Source organism: Strix uralensis, chromosome 2 (assembly GCF_047716275.1).
Source record: "Strix uralensis isolate ZFMK-TIS-50842 chromosome 2, bStrUra1, whole genome shotgun sequence".
Taxonomy (NCBI): domain Eukaryota; kingdom Metazoa; phylum Chordata; class Aves; order Strigiformes; family Strigidae; genus Strix; species Strix uralensis.
Genome location: NC_133973.1, coordinates 62,900,735 through 62,918,986, shown reverse-complemented (window position 1 = coordinate 62,918,986; position 18,252 = coordinate 62,900,735). Strand labels below are relative to the sequence as shown.

The 18,252-nt window shown below is 40.2% G+C and overlaps 1 protein-coding gene across 7 annotated transcripts in view; it reads right to left on the bottom strand.

The window, feature by feature from the left end:
- HERC2 (HECT and RLD domain containing E3 ubiquitin protein ligase 2) overlaps positions 1-16,055 on the bottom strand; it is a 113,672-nt gene extending 97,617 nt beyond the window's left edge. For 6 of the 7 annotated variants that reach the window (XR_012627569.1, XM_074858981.1, XM_074858984.1 and 3 more), the window contains exons 1-3: positions 15,910-16,055; positions 14,924-15,040; positions 4,057-4,171 (exon numbers count right to left, since the gene is read on the bottom strand). Coding sequence is in view for 5 of the 7 variants with exons in the window: in XM_074858981.1 (XP_074715082.1) it covers positions 4,057-4,171; positions 14,924-14,995 (187 nt within the window). In the remaining 2 variants the exon portion in view is untranslated. Of the gene's footprint in view, positions 1-212; positions 321-4,056; positions 4,172-14,923; positions 15,041-15,909 lie in introns of those variants that run through there. The other variant, XM_074858986.1, reaches the window with a different exon arrangement.
- Between the last annotated feature and the right edge of the window lie 2,197 nt (positions 16,056-18,252).

Here is an 18,252-nt window from a genome sequence, read left to right as displayed (position 1 = left end):
AAAAAAAACCTGCAAGAGAGATGCCTGCATAGTCTGATATGTCTTAAAAATTTACATAAATGGTTCTCTCACTTAAAAATTAGTAAGAATAACATTATTTAATAGTTTTTATTATTTTCGGTACACTTCCAGTATACAAGATATTAATCTGATCCAAATTTCCTGAGGGCAGCCTGATTATCTTTTAAGTACATGGCATACTGCAAGTGCACCTGTATTTGGACATCACTACTGTCACAGCTGTGTCCTCAGATGATACTTGGAAACATGCAAACACATTCTGCTGAACGCATTTATCAAACATGTTTTTCTGAAAGTGCCTTGAAGAAAAAAAAAGAAGAGGTTATTCCTAACCAAATGTTCTTGCTAACAAGGGAAAAAAAAAATACACTACTTGCATATTCTTCCCAGAGAGAAGAGGAATGCTTTTTGCTATCAATAGCATGTTCTTCCAGCCTATTATCACTGCTGATATCCACTGAAAGAATGAAGTGCCTCCTCCTCTAAGCAGCCCCGTCAGCATCGACAGAGAGCTACAGCACTACTGAAGAAAAGGAGTTACAATGGATGGGCATAAATCAAAACTTCTTAAAACAAACAGACTGAACAAAAAGGACTGCTTACAGCAACCTCTCTTATTTATCTCCAAATTAGTCAATTTAGCAGCAAAATCTGAATACTGAGATTAAGATATATTGCTTTTAATATAAAAGCACTGGGTTTTATACAAACCTCATTACTTGTATGCACTTTTCCTTTTCCTCTTGAATTACATTTGTAGATCGTTTATGCAAAAAAAAGTTAACTACCAACTAAACAGACTAAAGTACTCTAGATTTTAACTTCATGAAAGTCAATTCAAGCTGCAAATTCAGAAGTGCAAACTGACCGCCAATTTCTCTGGTTCCACTGCCTAACAGAATCAAACATGCAATCTGATCAACACTGACCAAAAATAGCCTTGATTAGCTTTTTCTTCTCAAAACTCAAGTCTAGTAAGCAAAATGGTTGTATTTTACCAATCCTGTAGGCCAGCACAATGGCATTTATCGAGGTTAACTTCACTGAAAGAGAATTCATACATTAATTCTAAGAGTTAAGAGCCTGAAAAAGCTATATTTAAATTTCTAAACTACTGCAGCTTTTCAAGAAATAGATGTTTTAGAAGTACCTATGTAGAAGAGCATAGGCACTCTAATTGTGGAAAGGAAGAGACACAATCTGTGCTATATAACACCTACACTTAACCTTCCCAGAAGGAAGGGTGAGGGGAAGGTGCTGTTTTAATTTTTATCTTTGTTACTTACTCTCCAACTCTATCTGAAATGGCAATATATTAAATTAAACTAATTTTCCCCAAGTCAAGTCTGTTTTGCCTATGACAGTAACTGGTAAGTGATCTCCCTGACTTTATCTTGACCCACGAGCTTTTCTGTTTTATTTTCTCCCTCTGTCCTATTGAGGAGGGGCATCAAGCAAGAAGCTGGGTGGGCAACTGGCTAAGGTCAGCCCACCACAATACAGTACCTGAAACAAGAAGTGGCAGTTGTGCTTCAACAACAACAAAATAAAAAACAACCACACACCACCAACAAAACACACCACAGATACCAGAAAACTTTTGAAAGCCTCATCACGGCTTGGACCACTGACATTTTAAGGTAAAATAAATGCCTTATTTCTACAGTAAACAGTCAGAATTTCTGTATTTGTAAATAACGGTATCCTACAGCCTTTAACACTTTACACCTTTTTGATCCTTTAAAGTCATATGTACATGCATACATACAGCATTTTAAAAACAACGTCACACCGTTATTCAGAGTAGGTATCCCAAGTATGGATGAACACGCAGTCGTGGATGATTGACTTGCTTAGCACTTCTGGTTTTTTACTTTATACTGCTCTCTACATGTTGGATCAGAACTGACAGCTTGCATTTTCCTAGTTGGTATTTCAATGATTCCCCTGAAAACAAAACCCAATTATACTGTATCTTTCTATAAGTTTTCTTAGAATCACTGAACGCACCACAGCACCATAACTAACAAAAATCCCAATTCTCTGTGGCTACTTAGCTATAAAGATACTGGAAGAATAGTTTTCTGTCAAAGACCAGCACAAGTACAACTCTAAAAATCATGTGTATCTGGCACAAAAAGAGGCTACTGCATCAATTTCATTTGTAAAGTAGGTATTTACTTTAATACATTGTCTTATTATAGATGTTTGTTATCTTTTTGCCACATGAGAGTAGAGTGTGTTGAATCGTTATACCACAACCATGACAACACCTCTATCAGGAGCTGTCAGTGAATGAATGGGAAAGCACTTCATAGAATCACAGAATCATTCAGGTTGGAAAAGACCCTTGGGATCATTGAGTCCAACCATCAGCCCTACTCTACAAAGTTCTCCCCTACACCATATCCCCCAGCATCTCATCTAAACGACCCTTAAACACATCCAGGGATGGTGACTCCACCACCTCCCTGGGCAGCCTATTCCACTGTCTGACCACTCTTTCTGTGAAAAATTTTTTCCTAATGTCCAGTCTGAACCTCCCCTGTTGGAGTTTAAAGCCATTCCCTCTTGTTCTGTCACTAATCACCTGTGAGAAGAGACCAGCACCAACCTCTCTACAGTGTCCTTTCAGGTAAGTGTAGAGAGTGATGAGGTGTCCCCTCAGCAGAGGGGAGATTCCCACTGTTCATTTAAGGGACTACCCTTCCCTTCACTACATCAAGTTTATGATGCCTTTCCTAAACCAGTCGTAAGAAAAAAATATTACACTACCTCCACTCATTTCAGGAGCAGCTGTTATAGCAGCCTTTCTGATAAGAACAGCTGTATTTTCCTCTAGTGTTAACAATAATATTCAAAAGGGGCAGAAGCAGAATGAGGACAAAAAAAGTTTTCTAACTCTGAAACAGTTAGGAGCATAATTCTAGTCCTTACTACAGCACACAGCCACTCACAACCTACAAAGCTTTTGATAGAAATAACATATAATTCACTCTCCTCTCATAAACTATTTATTACAGCTTCTTTCCTGTAGAAATAACTTCCTCTAGTCAAAAAGACTTCCCCCTCCCCCCCATTTTTTAAAGAAGGCAATTCATAAGTACAAAAAAATTTCTCTCCATAAGTAATTGAGCATTACTGGTTTAAAATACCATGTCTATCCAACAGTACAGTTCAGGAAGTCAAAGAAGATGAAATAATAGTTCACCACTACCAAAGGCAGTATTTCCATCCCTCTCCTAGACAGAGCTCATTTATTTAGGAGTCACATAAATTACTGGCAAAACTTATCTGACTGTTTGGTGAGCCCAGTTCAGCCAGGTTAGGAAGCATAAACCTTTTCCTTTTTTGACCAGTTTAATTTTCTGTTCAATAAGGAGTCAAAAGAGCACCACAATCAGAAGGAAAAAAGGCAAGAGCAGAATCGCTCCATTTTGGCATAGCCCATCATGAAACAAAATCCACCTCCACCGAATTAATCTCTCTAAACAGATGCACTGCTCTGCCACTTGCAGAATCCACAGTGTTTAAACTGCCCTCAAGTACACTAGAAGACAAAAAAAAAAAAAAGCACTACATTCTCAGTCAGATTGTGAACAGTTATTTAGCTGACCTTTTACATACTTTATGAAGATTGTAAACAAAATTAGAAACAGCAGTATCAGCTTTACCCCATTCCTCAATCCACTTCCTTCGAACAAAGGCTTCAGCTTTCTTTTTTTCACCAAGCATATACCAAACAAAAGGACACTGCCAAGCCTCTCTCATAATAACATGCCTAGTTATGAAGTTTAATTTCAAAAGGCTAGAACAGATTTAAGCCTTCATTTGAAGGCTTAGACATTACCTTTCTGTACACTTCTAAGAAATCAGTTTCAACTGTATTTAATTCAAAACATGAACACCTGCAAATTGTATAGACAGGTGATGATAAACAAAATCTCTGTGACAGTATGAAATTTGAATTCCATTTTCATTACTGCCATGAAAGAAAAAATGAACAAAGAAAAAAATAATTTAAAAAATCCATACCTTTTCTTGGAGGTAGTTCACTACTTTGTGTTAACTCTGTTCCAGGATATACAATCTCCCCATCTTTTACCATTTCATTCCACAAGCCACATAGTCCATCTCGTGTAAAAGCGAGCTGTTAAAAATAATACATTATATATAGTTACACAACAATTTTCCCTCAAGCCAACTCAAGCTAACATACATTAAAATACATCAGACTTTATATTTTGTCCCAGATGAAGAAAACACATGTATCACCTCACTAGTATATTCAGTGTGTGTGTGTATGATAGGGATTTAAATAATCTTCAGGATCTCTGATTCTCTAGCTATGCTATTTTCAGACTAAAAGTGCAAAACAGTAACTTTTAGATAGGCTCAAACACAGCAAGATGAACTTTCGCTAAAAAACTCTCATCAAAAGCACGGATTTGGTCACCTCAGAACTATCCACATATTCAAGGTGACGTTATGCAATAATCAGGGGCGGGGTGTCCTTTTTCCCATCAGAAAAGCTATCCAAACAAAGTCAAGCTGCATAAAGACACAAAATGGGGAAGCATGAGGAAAGTCAACACAGCCCCCTCTCCAAATCATCAACTGAAGAGCTGGGCACTCAACCAGAACACATGACATCAAGGCACAGATTCATAAACGTATTTAACCAGTTCAAACTGGTCCTGCTGTGCAAAGCATCTCTCACAGCCCTCCCTCTTCCTTCCAGCTGCTACACCACCTCCTCTCACATGCAGAACCAGATTATGAAACCGATCAAGACTAGAACCAGCTGCGCCTGGGGGAAGAGCGAGGGGCCGCCTCAGTCCAGGTCAGTTCCCAACAAGCTGCATGCGCAATAGGACAAATACTTGTGATAGAACAAATGGCAGGACTCTGCTAGCTGGAAGCACTCATGAAAGCAACAGCTGTAACACGAGTCTCCTAATGATTTATGAATTTGGATCTACCTTGAAGAATCCTAATGACCAGGATAACTTGCCTTCTACCAATGTTGTTCTCTGCTTTATAAAATGCTGCAAAACAGGTGCCAACATCCCAAGCAAATTCTGTAACAACCAGGCTATAATTTGCCACAATACAGCATAAGGGAGGAGGGGAGTACATGAAATTGAAAAAACAGAATACCTTTAGCATACCAAAGTGATGTAGTGGAGACATTTTAAAAAACCCGCAAACCTGCTGAAGGCTTATTTGGAAGCATCTTTGTGTTATGTAACTATTATTCAATTCCAAAGTGTTTTAACTGAGGTGCAATACAAAAATGTTACTTACACAACTGCTGTAAAATATTTACCATTATACACAGAAGTCCACTTACACTTTATTTTGATCTATTTCCTAAAGATATTTTAATGATTAAGGATTACAGGTTTTAAGAGTTACAACCACCATCAGGGAAGCCATTCTCTGATCTAGCTAATCTGAGTTAATATGAAGAATTAAAGACACAGTGCCTGTTTTGACACCACTGCAACACATTAAATTACCATAGCAGTTTCTTGACTTCATATTGCACATATTAATGATTTCAGTCACTTTTCTTTCAGCATAAAATATGAGCTGACATGCTGTACATATTCGTCACTTGCTATTTCCTGATCTCAAGGGGATAAGAGGGAAAACAATCACACAGTGTGAGCTAGACATTATTCAACTTATCTGCAATTTATCTGTTGTGCAGCACCAGAATTACACTGTGACCATGCTTTACTGAAAAGTAGTCCCTGTTCTTCAGAGCTACACAGCACATAAAGCTTCTGCAAAGAGTCTGTCTTTTGCTAAAAGCTTTACATTTGGCTTAAATTTTTCAAAATTGGAATAGTGTGAAGTAAAGCTGCACTGCAACAATGCAAAAAAAAAATTTCAACCATTCACCACTGATTCAATTTCTTGCCTCATTCTCAGTCTATAAATATTTTAAAAACAAATGTCATTCACTTTCTCCTTCATCAGATGTGGTCATATACTTTAGTGGGGCACTTAAGGAATTTATTTTTCACAACTTTTTTCTTGCAAAAATAGCTAAACACCATTTTTAGCTCATATGTGATAGATTTTTTTTTTTAAACACATTCACCTGTCAAATGTTAAGCTATGCTAACCTATGCTAAAATACAAGCTTAAAAAATAGTGAGGCAACCCTCCAGATGGGTTGCATAATTATGGTTTTCACAAAGTTAAGATTTGTCTGATAAACTGTCTTTTCATACATTTTATTTTACATTCTCAGATCACCTTGGTATGGAAAATGATTCTCACAGTCCTTAAGCTTACAATCTAAATGCCTACAGGCTTTGAATTCAGGGTTCTTCGTAACACAGCATTGTTTTATTTCAGAAAACTTTATTTCAGAAAACTTTCGTATACACTGCTGTAAAGTAGAATCAAGAATTGTTTTCTCCATTTTAATCTCTAATCCTTTCACATGGCCCAAAATTTACCCAAGTCTTTCAAGCAACTAAAACCTGAAAAAGTAAACAAAATTTCTTTTGCCTTGGGTTTGGTGTTCAAATTCTTATCAAAGTCATTTTCTTCGTATGTTGCATGAAGATAGAGCAACCACCAAGATTACAGTTCAGAGAGAGCTTCCCCTCCTTCTCCAAATACCTCATGTGGAAGCTTACACCATAAGCAACCTTCAGATAAACAATTTTGCTTTTATTCAGGCAGTAGTTAACATTTTGACAGTGGTATATGTGTTGGGAGAGGGGAAGAAGGAGACATGTTTGAAAGTAAAGGAACACTGGACTTCTTTGGTAGCTGTAATCAAAACAACCAACTGAAAGGACAATTAAGAAACAGTATTTACAACCAATTCATCTGTCATAACTGAGGGCAACTCAATGCCAACTTAATAAGTTCATTATTAATTTACTCGATGTTCAGCAGACATATTAAACAGTGAATTGACACTACAGTAGCCAAAAGTGAAGGAAAAGTCTGAGGTTTTAAGTGATAAATTATTCAAGCAATTTTATTTTCATGATCCCAAAATTCTGGAACCATAATAGAAGTTTCACAACTCCTGTAAGAGAACTATTTCACTTAACCAACAGAAACAGGGAGGGGTAGTTGATACACCAGGGGGTCATGCTGTTTTCCAGAGGGACCACAACAGGCTCAAGAAATGGGCTGACAGGAACCAAGTAGAAGTGCAAAATCCTGCACCTGGGGAGGAACAACCCCAGGCACCAGTTATGTGCTGGGGGCTGCCCAGCTGGAAAGCAGCTTGGCAGAAAAGTAGCTGGGAGTCCTGGTGGGCACAAGTTGAACATGAGCCACCAATGTACCCTTGCCATGAAGAAGGTTAATGGGTGTCCTGGGCTGCATGAGGAGGAGTGTTGCCAGGAGGTCGAGGAAGGTGATGATGCTGATGCCAGCACTGATGAGGCCACAGCTGGAGTGCTGGTCCAGTGCTGGGCTCCCCAGTATGAGAGACATGGACGTGCTGGAGAGAGTCCAGCGAAGGCCACCAAGATGATTAAGGGACCGGAACATCTCTCCTAAGAGGAAAGACTGAGAGAGCTGGGACTGTTTCACCTGGAGAAGAGAAAGCTTGGAGGGCATCTCCTTAATGTATATTTTTGCACACCTGAAGGGAGAGTGCAGAAAGGATGGAGCCAGACTTTGCTCAGTGGTGCCCAGTGGCAGGACCAGAGGCAGTGGGCACAAACTGAAACACAGGAGCTTCCCTCCAAACATCAGGCAACACTTTTTCACTGTGAAGGTGACTGGACACTTGCACAGGCTGTCCAGGTAGATTGTGGAGTCTTCAGCCTTGGAGATATTCAAAAGCCATTCAGACATGGTCCTGGGCAGCTGGCTCTAAGTGGCTCTGCTTGAGCAGGGGCGTTGGACCAGATGACCTCCAGAGGTCCTTTCCAACCTCAACAATTTGTGATTCTGTGAAACTAGCAGCTGAAGATAACAGTAAGTCAACCATATGGTAGAAAAGTCAAATATCTGCTTTGACTACACAACCCTGCTTTTCTTTCTACAGTGTTTTAAGGCTTTCTTAGCCAGAAGAAGCACATATTACTTTCTTCTTTTGCTCCCACCAATACTTCTTGCATTCAGTCATCTGCAAGGAGTCCATCAACACATCCAAGTGCTGAAACGAGAACTAGAACTTTGTTCAAAACAAATTTGGAAAACAACTCTTTGGTTTCTATTTTCAAAAAAATATGACTCTTCAAAAATATGGCTCTTCTTCCACCAATTCTTTAAAGAAAGTTCACAAGGCAATCGATGGTGCAGCATAAGAGAAGAAAAACACATTCGGTGTCTTCATTGTTTCTGACATACTGGGGTTGCAAGTACAACAGTACCTACCTGCGTTTTGTTAAGCCTAACGCTCTCACTACACTGCTTATGTGGACATCTTTCCCTCTAATAACTTAGTAACTTAATTTGTGAATGTTTAAAGGTATGAACTTGACAAACTCAGTAAATTAACAAATTAAGAATAATTGTTTTCACTGAACTTTTGCAACTGGCAACAGTGCCAGAGCTGTACACTCTATGAAAACCCCACAAGGACCCCAAGTCCCTGCTTGCACTACCACCTACACGCTGCCTTCCCAAGACCAAAGCAACAGCAGCTCCATGCTCCATCACCACTATCCACTGCCTTACAACCTTGGCCTGTTCTCTTACTTGTTCTACTCATTCCACCGGATCAAGTGCCATTCCCCATGCCCAAAATCTCCCTTGTTCTTCCCATGGCATCTCCTGACCTCCTCTCAGATAAGACCTCAGCCACATAGCCTTATCTTCTATGCACCTCACCTTCGCAAACCCCAGGCCACTGCCACCACGTCACACATTCTCATCCCCAGACCATGTCTTGATCTCTGCACTTGTAAGACATGTATCTCACCAAATTCATACTTCCCACACAGACCTAAGTCTCAGCCCTGCTCACTTATCCCAAGCCGAAAAAAGCAAGGGCCTGAGCAGACTTCAAAGTGAACTTCTACTGTACTGTAAACTGGGCAGCCCCCACTCTAATCTTTTGCTAATCTTATCTCTGCAGTTAAACTGTAATTTATTCTGTCTGGTAGAACACTTAATTAAGTCAAAGGGATATCTAGTTTGGTTGCTGGCATACGCTGCTGCCATCCTCCAACAGGGCTGGCAGTGAAATTCCTGTCCATCCCCATCAACTCTAGAGAATAAGGCATTGGCATTAACATTTCCTTATATTTCAAGAAAATTAACTCTTGCAACCTAGCTGGATAAGCTTCTGAGAATTCTCAACGCACCACTACAATTTTGCTTCTAGTAAGTTATTTTAAGAATAATCAGCAGCTGTGATTTTGTTCTAAACTCAACTGTTTAAATCAGACAAAGCTTACTCCATGTGGTACAGCAGATCATGTTCTTGACGTGGTTTCATAAACTTTCCTGCAGAAGGCATAGAAGCCTCCACAAAAGTTAACTTGAGCTCAAGAAGAATGAAGCCAGGAAAAGAAAATGACACAAAAGAACAAGGATTGATTCAGGTAGGATTTCTGATTATATAACTGCACTGGAAATTCAAGAAAGTGAATTCATAATCACAAAGTGTCAATAGGGATTTAAAATATAAGCTACTTAAATAATCTTCGCCTCAGAATTGCTGGGGGGGGGGTGGGGGGAGAGAATCTGTTCTTCCATTCAATTACTTCTGCATTAGCCGTTGACTGTATTTTAAAGACTACATTAAAAAAATCCTTTTTCTTTAGAAATAGATTAAAAACAAACAAACTTTTTCAGCCCAATAATGGTAAAGAAAATCACAGAACAGTAAGTCCTTTCCCAAGTCTCTCTGTTGTTTACGCTTTTTTGAATCCATTCAATTTGTGTTTGCTTTTTCATTGTTGTCTCCTTCAGTATTTTGTCCTGGCTTCCTTCCTTCCCTGCTGAAGCCACAGCTGCTGAAACCTTTCCATAGTTCCCTGAAACCACAGCTGCTTATCACACCTATGCAAAGCACAATGAAACATCATTAGATCTAAACATACAGCTCTAAAGTTCTGATAGCAAAGACAGAAAAGTTCAGCAGCCCCACATTACTTCAACAGATTTGGGGGTTAAACTAGAAATGTCCCCATAATAACAGGCTACTAGTCTTCCATTTGTTGCAAGAGTTTATTAACAGTTACTGATCATATGCAAAGAAAAACTATGCAATTCCCTCAAACTTAGAAGAGACATTCTCTAACTTCCTCCATTTGCAGAACAGTAGTTCTGTTTGAGCCCAAATATTTGCAAAAACATTAAATTTCATTTCTCTGACCTATCACTCCACATATGGTCCTCAACCCATCCTCTGGAAATCACTTATCTTGGAGTGACAGCATTGCTTCACTTTTTAAATAAATAAAAAAAATCATATTGCAAACTTCACTTCCTTTAAAAATGTAGGAGTTCTCATTTGCAGTTTGCTATAAGAACTTCCACATAAGCCCTTCATTTTTTGATCAGAAAACCAAAGATAAAAAGAAAATTAACAGAAAAATCAACAAAATAGAGAAAGCAACTTTCACTAACTTGCTTTTAACAGTCCAGACATCATTTATTTACATTATTTTCCTACAAGCAAAGGCAATGATCTAGATGCTAGAAGAGTTGGATCTTCATAAAAATCAAAATGCCAAATGTAACTTTGAAAGGAAAGTAAAAAGGTTTCAGACCAATGCAACTCTTACAGGTGGCTGTTTCATTTTAAAAAGCTCACTCTCATCTCTGGCACAAGAAGATGACAGAAATAGCCTGCCAACCATGAACTCAGTGAAAACTGATAAAAATGCATCATATTCCTCTTGGCAGACAGCTCTTGCACCTTGACCGTTGCCTGAAGTTTTTTTTCCATGCTATAAGAAAATGAAAAAGTTTTTGACCTGTAACTCTTGCTATTAAGCACAATAGTTCTCTGCAGGATCCAGAATAAGCAGACTAATTAAACACCATTCAAACACACACATGCATCCCATTAGCTGACAGCAATTCTAATATTCCGTTATTCAGCCATCACTCATTAAAGTTCTCTGCATAAGGTTCTGAATTAGTAGTACAGTATATCTACTTAATCGTAATTATTTTAAGCACAGTTTGATTCAGCAAACTGGGTATCTAGGTTTAAGTGAACAATTTTAGTCTTCCCCTCCATCTGTATATTTTTTATACTTTCCTTTTTATAAAAAGAAAGATGCCTGCCTTCCATTAGGCCATTAAAGCACAGTCTCCCCATTACACAGAGATTTTGCTATAAATGTGATGGCTTCTGCTAGTAATAGACATGGACAGGTAGGTGTTTTAAAATTTATTAATTCAAATCTAAAAAAGTAAATTGGAAATCTAAGTGACAGGCTAACCGTTCTAGCAACTATGTTAAACATGACCCATGAAAAAGTGGCCTGTACTTAAATCCACCTGTTTTATAACTTCATAGGGTGATTTTATTAATTATGATTATATTCATGATTATAATACACATTACTGATATATGTAATATGAGACCATATTGCATATTGTACTACTGATGTTACCTCATATTGAGCTGAACTATCCTAATTTTTCATCTAACAGTTTGTGTTTTTTCAGAAAACACAGAATATCTTAATTTTGCTCAACCAGGAAATTTTTAATAAAACAAATGTTTCTAATCAGTTCAAAATTACACTAGCAGCTGTAAATCATGCAATAATAGGTCAATAATTACAAAGTTAGGAGAAAGACATGGAATAGTTATGGGATGCACTTGTGTCTTTGTAGAGCATTTTGGCTTCCTATAGTAAGATTTATTAGTTTCAGATAAATTCACATAAGCAAAAGATACATTGTTAAGATATAGTTCCATTAACATTTCACACCACTTCTATTACACTGCTATTACAAAAGCACTTGTGTCTTTGATATTCGCTTAAGAACAGTAATAATATTCTACATCACACTGGCTTTGTCTCTTAACAGTAACATCCCAAAACTGTATAAGAACATATAAATTTGGCCTGGATGCCTGGAACAGTGACGCACGCAAGCGACTAAACACAATCCATGCTAAAAATCCATGTGTCATTCTTTTCTTATTATATTAATACCACTATAGTATAGACTTATTAATGTACATAGCATTATAATATCGTGTATTACATTATTAATGCAACATCGTCTTGAGCCAAAGCAAAAAGAAACTGATTATTTTCAGAGAGATTTCACTGGCTTAATACATAATAACTGCCACAGCCATCAAGTCTGAAGAGCAAACTCTGGCAACAGTGACCAAAGGAAAAAAAAAAACCAGCAAGTCAGACTTGGGAGACTATTAGCCCACCAAATGAAACATTTCACTTCCAATTCTAGCTACACTCCCCAAATTTTGCAGCAGCAAAGAACTTCATTTAAAACAAAAAAACTAGTTTTAAAGACTAATGAATCTCTGTATGTCTCCCAGGGTAAGAATTCCCCACTGTAATTCTGTTTCTCCAAGTACTTTCACCTACCCATTCTTGGACCGCTGGGCAGTGAAAAGTTAAAAAAATCTAGCTGCAGAGTCCAGATTTTCAGGGTATAATTCCAAACAATAGTTTTTAGTCAGCTTGATTAATCCACATAAATTAGTGTGTCTTTCTTCAAACCTCTTCTAGGTACTATGCTCATCTTTTTGATTCCTGCTGACAGTCTCTTGAACATCAATAAGGCCCCTTCTATAGTTAGCCCGTAGCCAGTAGGAAATCAGCATATTCAGTACACCTAGAACACTAGAAGGATTAAGGGACAGGATTTATACCTATGAAGAAATTCCACATGCAGATAGGTCATGCTAGTCAACTAGTAGCTAAAACAGTCAATCATGCCATAGAAAAATTCCCTAGAGCCCCAAACCCCCTTTATTTGACAGAAGACATCTGCCATTTAATCTATTTTTTTAAAATACTGAACACATATATCCAGATAGAGTTCTGTGATGAGGACCTGTGTAATACCAAAAACAGTTTACCTAATAAGAAAATTATATTATACCCAGGAGGCCTGGCTAGTCTTCAGATTCCAGAGAAATGATGTTTGTGTCCAGCAGATCACAAATGATTACTGTTCCCTTATTTCATTAATCTCATTATTTTGACTACAGTATGACTGGAAGAAAACAAAGGGAGTACCCTGACAATTAGAGTCTAACTTGTTATTACTCATAAAGAACTCTTATAAATAAGACAGCTTATTCATAGAAATTTGTTACAAATTAAGATTTTTATTATTAAAAGGAATTATTACAACACATTAATTACACAACAGTCTCATAAAAGACAAGTATTTCATTGCATTCTACACACTCAGCTGAAAATAATCCTTGAAGTTGGATGGCAGCTGAAACTCTCTTGTCAAAAGTTTACATAAACAAAAAAAGGGGTGTAGAAAAAAAAGGCATTACAAATGAGAGGAAAAAAAAAATCTGACAAATCACATGAACAGTCACATTTTTCACCCCTTATAATACAGAAGAAAAATAGGCAATGCATAGTCATCAGCTGTTACAAACAAAGATTGCCACTTTTTCAGCTAAAATTTTCCTCCATTCTACAGTCATTGAGGCAACATATTTGTAATCCAGAAGTCCGCCTCCAGGGAACACAAAAAATATTTCTGCATTTGTTAATATGCTTATCTTCAAATTGTTTTCTAGTACATTTATTTACACATTAGCCAAAACATCTAACTTTGGATCAAAATTTTTACTTTGGTAAGAATAAAAGGTTAAAAAAGAACTAATCTAACCAAACCAAGAGCAAGCCCTGTCATTTTTTATCATTTACATACAAGACCTACTAAATAATGTAACCTCTAAGGCTATATCTGTCACTTGTGATTCCAATTTAGCTTGTTTGATGTAAAATATCGGAGAAGGGCTGCTTTTGAATCACAACTGCATGGGGAAAAACTCTTGTCTAACCACAAGAACAGCTGAACTCAATCATTCAGACTATCAGCATTTTGGGTAGTCACTCAGGATGCAACTTCTTAAATTTTTTATAATTATTATTAATCTGTAACAAAAATAATAACACTGGCTGGTCCATCCCAACAGGAATTTTGGTGTTTTGAGCAGGAACTTGGAAAGGTTATTCAAAATAAGGTATCTATTTGCAACATCAGGGGGAATGAAGAAGACAGACAAGGACTCACTCTAGTTACCCATTTCATCTGAAACAAACATAACTGACCCAAACCACTCTACTTCTCTGTATTTTCCATTTAATTTTCAAACCAGAATTGGGAAAACATGATGGTATTCTCATCCCTGTATCAGACAACTTTGATAACAGAACAGAGCATCTTTTAAGACAAAAAAAACTTTCACCAAACACCAGCACATTTCAACCGACTAGTTCCATTTCAACCACATATCTATGACAAAAAATTAACTCCCTTCAAAAATGACAAAATTTAAGTCTATACCTGTTATACAAACAACTACAGTAGAACTTAATCTGAATTCTTCAAAACAGATTAGATTTCCATCACTTTTCACTTCAATTCTCTTATGCATTAAAGCTGCATATGCATCATATGTAGACAAGAAGCTTAGCAACAACCTAAAGGAAGAGTTTCTAGGTCTAGCAGTAATGTTACATACTCAGCAACGTGTCTGACAAGTCCAGTTTGTTTCTAAGCAGAAAGGACTGAACTGACCATACAGATCTATTTGCAGATCAACATAAGTTAGTGTTTCTTCAAGATCAGTATTAAATCAGCATATGTAAAAAAAACCCTATACATCTGTCTCAAGAGCAATGCTGCAGTCTTCTGCCTGTCAGCTATTTAAACTGAAAGCATCCTTGATCTGCACCTGAAAGGTCACAAGGAAATACAACTAACTCCTTACCTGTAAGTCTGTCTTCAACCATTTGGAGTCAAATCTAGCTTGAGCAACCAGACAAAAAGATTCAGAAGACATGTTTCCTCCTCCAGCCTTCTCTCCAGGCTGGCTGAGCAGCCCAACCTGCCACAGAATGAGAAAAATAACAATCTAGCACATGAAATAAACCACGCAAGGTTATTTTTGTTCAGACTAGTATGGTTTCCCCTTGATCTTTAAAAATTTATCACGAATAAGGACCTCCCTCGTTCACATCCCCTGAAATTGCCCAGGGAGAGGAACACGCATTAAGAACACTATCTGAACCTCCCCAAACCCCCCTTCCCTTCCCGATAACACTGGTGGAAGGAAGCCTCCCTTCCACTGCACTGAGCTACATCAGAGGCCTAACGCTGCCCCTCAGACCCGTAAGTGGTGCATGAAATAAATAATTGATCGCAGATTACGCAAGCCGCAGGCCAACATAACGTGATTATCAGGGTCACCCGCACCCCCTCCTCCCCGCCGTCGCCGCCGGCAGCAGCCGAGGCCGGGGGGCTCCCCCTCGCCACACGACCCCCTCCCCCAGGCGCATTCCCCCCGGCCCTCACGGCCCTCTGTCACCGCCCATTACGGTCACCCGCCGCGGCTTGCACCCACCCGGGCCAGCCCGGGGGAGAGGGCGGCGAAGCGGGGTCCCCCGGCACCGCGGGCGGCTGGCGGGGCCTAGGGGAAAGGGGAACGGCCCCGCCCGGTCAGGGGTCGCTGCGCACGGCGCGGGGGCTGCACCGCCCCGCCCCTCCCGCGGGGCTCCCGGCTGAGGGGGGGGGCCTTCCCCCACGCCGCCAGACCGAGGCTGAGCGCGCTCACGCCCCCCCCCCCACTGCGGCCAGCTCCACCGCGGGGGGGAAGGGGGGGGGGGGGGGCGCTCCCGCCCTCTGTCTTCCCCCCCCCCCCCCCCCGCCCAGCCAGATGGAGGCGTCGGGGCGCGCGCCAGGCTCCCTCACACTCACCGGCCGGCCGCGGCGGCGGCGGCTCCTCGCCCCTCGCCTCGCCTCGTTCTACCGCCGCCCGCTCAGCCCCGGGTAATCCTCGACCCTCCTTCCCTCGCCCGCCCGCCGCCCCCCTCCCTCGCCACCGGCAGAGCCGCTCGTTCGCCCGCCCCTCCCTCGGCACTGGAGACGGGGGAAACTCGGCCAATTCGCGGCTCAGCCCCACTACGCCAGCAAAGCTTCCGGCCAATCAGAAGAGGAGGGGGAGGCGGGACATCCTGTCCCGGCGCGGGCCGCAGCGGGGAGGGGAGGGGAGGGGAGCGGCGGGGAGGGGAGGGGAGCGGAGCGGCGCGGGGGGGCCGGGCCGGGCCGAGCCGGGCCGGGGGGGCGGGCCGAGGCATCGGCCCGCCTCAGGGATGCGGCTGGGATCAAGCCGATAATAACGAAAAACAAAGTCTGCTTTTAGGTAGGATGCAGAGATTTTTTAAAAAGAGGGTTTGGGGGTTTTCTTTAAAGTCACTTTAGGGTCCATCTGCAAACTCTACTGTTAAGTTTATTTCCAAGAATAGAAGCTTTTAAACATTTCGGAGCGGAAGGGTCAATAATGAGTAGCTCAGAGGCAAACAAAATGGCAGAAACTGCCTGAAAGAGTCGAGGCTCGGAACGGGAAAATGATGCCACTACACGCAAGGGAAGAAGGATGCTGGAGAAGAGAGAGGAGCTTGGTAACGGCAGGCAGCGACCGGAGTCTGGGGGCAAACGTGGTCACCCAAGTCAGAAACTGCACGGAGGCAAATAATCATGGTTCAGCATAAGTTTGTTGGGGATGATGAAATATATCAGTAGTTTGAAATTCGAATTAACTGAAAGTAAAGTTTCTCACAATACTTAGACTCCAGTTCCCTGGTAGCTAAGGAATTAGGAGGGTAGGAGCAAAGCTTGGCAGACGGGACCATGATTGGCTTTGGCCAACGTGAAGCCATGAACTGAATGTCAATGAAATTCTTAACAGAACTGAGCCCATTTGCTGGCATTTAGGCAAAAGTACACAACATTTAGTTACTATTCTTTAAGAAGCATTGTAATAAAACATAGTGAATTTGATTCTCCTGGGTTCATTTTCAAAGTAACAAGTGCAACCGTGACCTAACTGCTTAGCCTGTTGCTTGCCACAGACCCCTCTTGGACTTTGAGTAAATGAGTCTTGGTCACTTTGAGTAAATTACTGTATGGAATTTCTGGAATGCCTGAAAATTTATATAAAAAGATAGAAATACCCAATTTCCTCACATTAATTCCTGAAACTTTAAAATACGGACCTTCAAAACCAAAAGTCATTTCCTTTGAAAAATCTGCCCAAATGCCTACATGTCAAAAGCTTTAAGTTTAACATGAGGGGACTGGAAGTTTTGCCATGAATATCATATTGTGTCTATGCTGACTAGTCCATGGCTGAGCATGAGCTAGCACACCAGGACGGGAAATATTTTAGTCTTTTCTTGCCTAGTAGACTGGAAATGAAGTAACACTGGAACAGGTTGCCCAGAGAAGCTGTGGATGTCTCATCATGGGAACTGTTCAAGGCCAGGTTGGACGGCGCTTTGAGCAACCTGATCTAGTGAAAGATGTCCCTGCCCATGGCCGGAGGGTTGGATTAGATGATCTTTAAAGGTCCCTTCCAACCCAAACCATTCCACAACTCCGTGATTCCATGAAAACAGTCATAATGCCCCCTCCCTGGAAGTGTTCAAGGCCAGGTTGGACGGGGCTTTGAGCAACCTGATCTAGTGGAAAGTGTCCCTGCCCATGGCAGGGAGGTTGGAACTAGATGATCTTTAAGGTCCCTTCTAATCCAAACCATTCTGTGATTCTATGATACTGTCTTATTCCGAGTAGGAGTAAAAACCACTTTGCAATGTATGGAGCCCAAACCAGAAGGAATTAGTAAAACTTGGTTGAAACCACAGTACCCACTGATTGTGCCTACTGCTTGCTTAAGTCATTTGCAAGTCAGATCTAAATGAGATACTTTGCATGGACAACGTTCACTGCCATTTTTTGTTTGGCTCTCCAAGAGGCATATCTTTAGAGAATCTGCATTTATTTCAGAATTTTCTTACTTTTATTAAATAATAAATGGCAAAGGCCTTTTGATGGCACTTTTGATGTGAATAATTTGAAGAGTGCATAGCTAGCTAACTTGTTAGACTTGAATAACTGACCCAATTAGCAGGTACGCTCTCACTTCAACAAAAATCAAAACATATTTGGGTGCAGTAACCATGGAAATTCAAAGCTAGATATACTTCCAAAGAATTTGTAGATTATTTTGTATTTCCAAATTTAGATTTCACTTCTGATGAA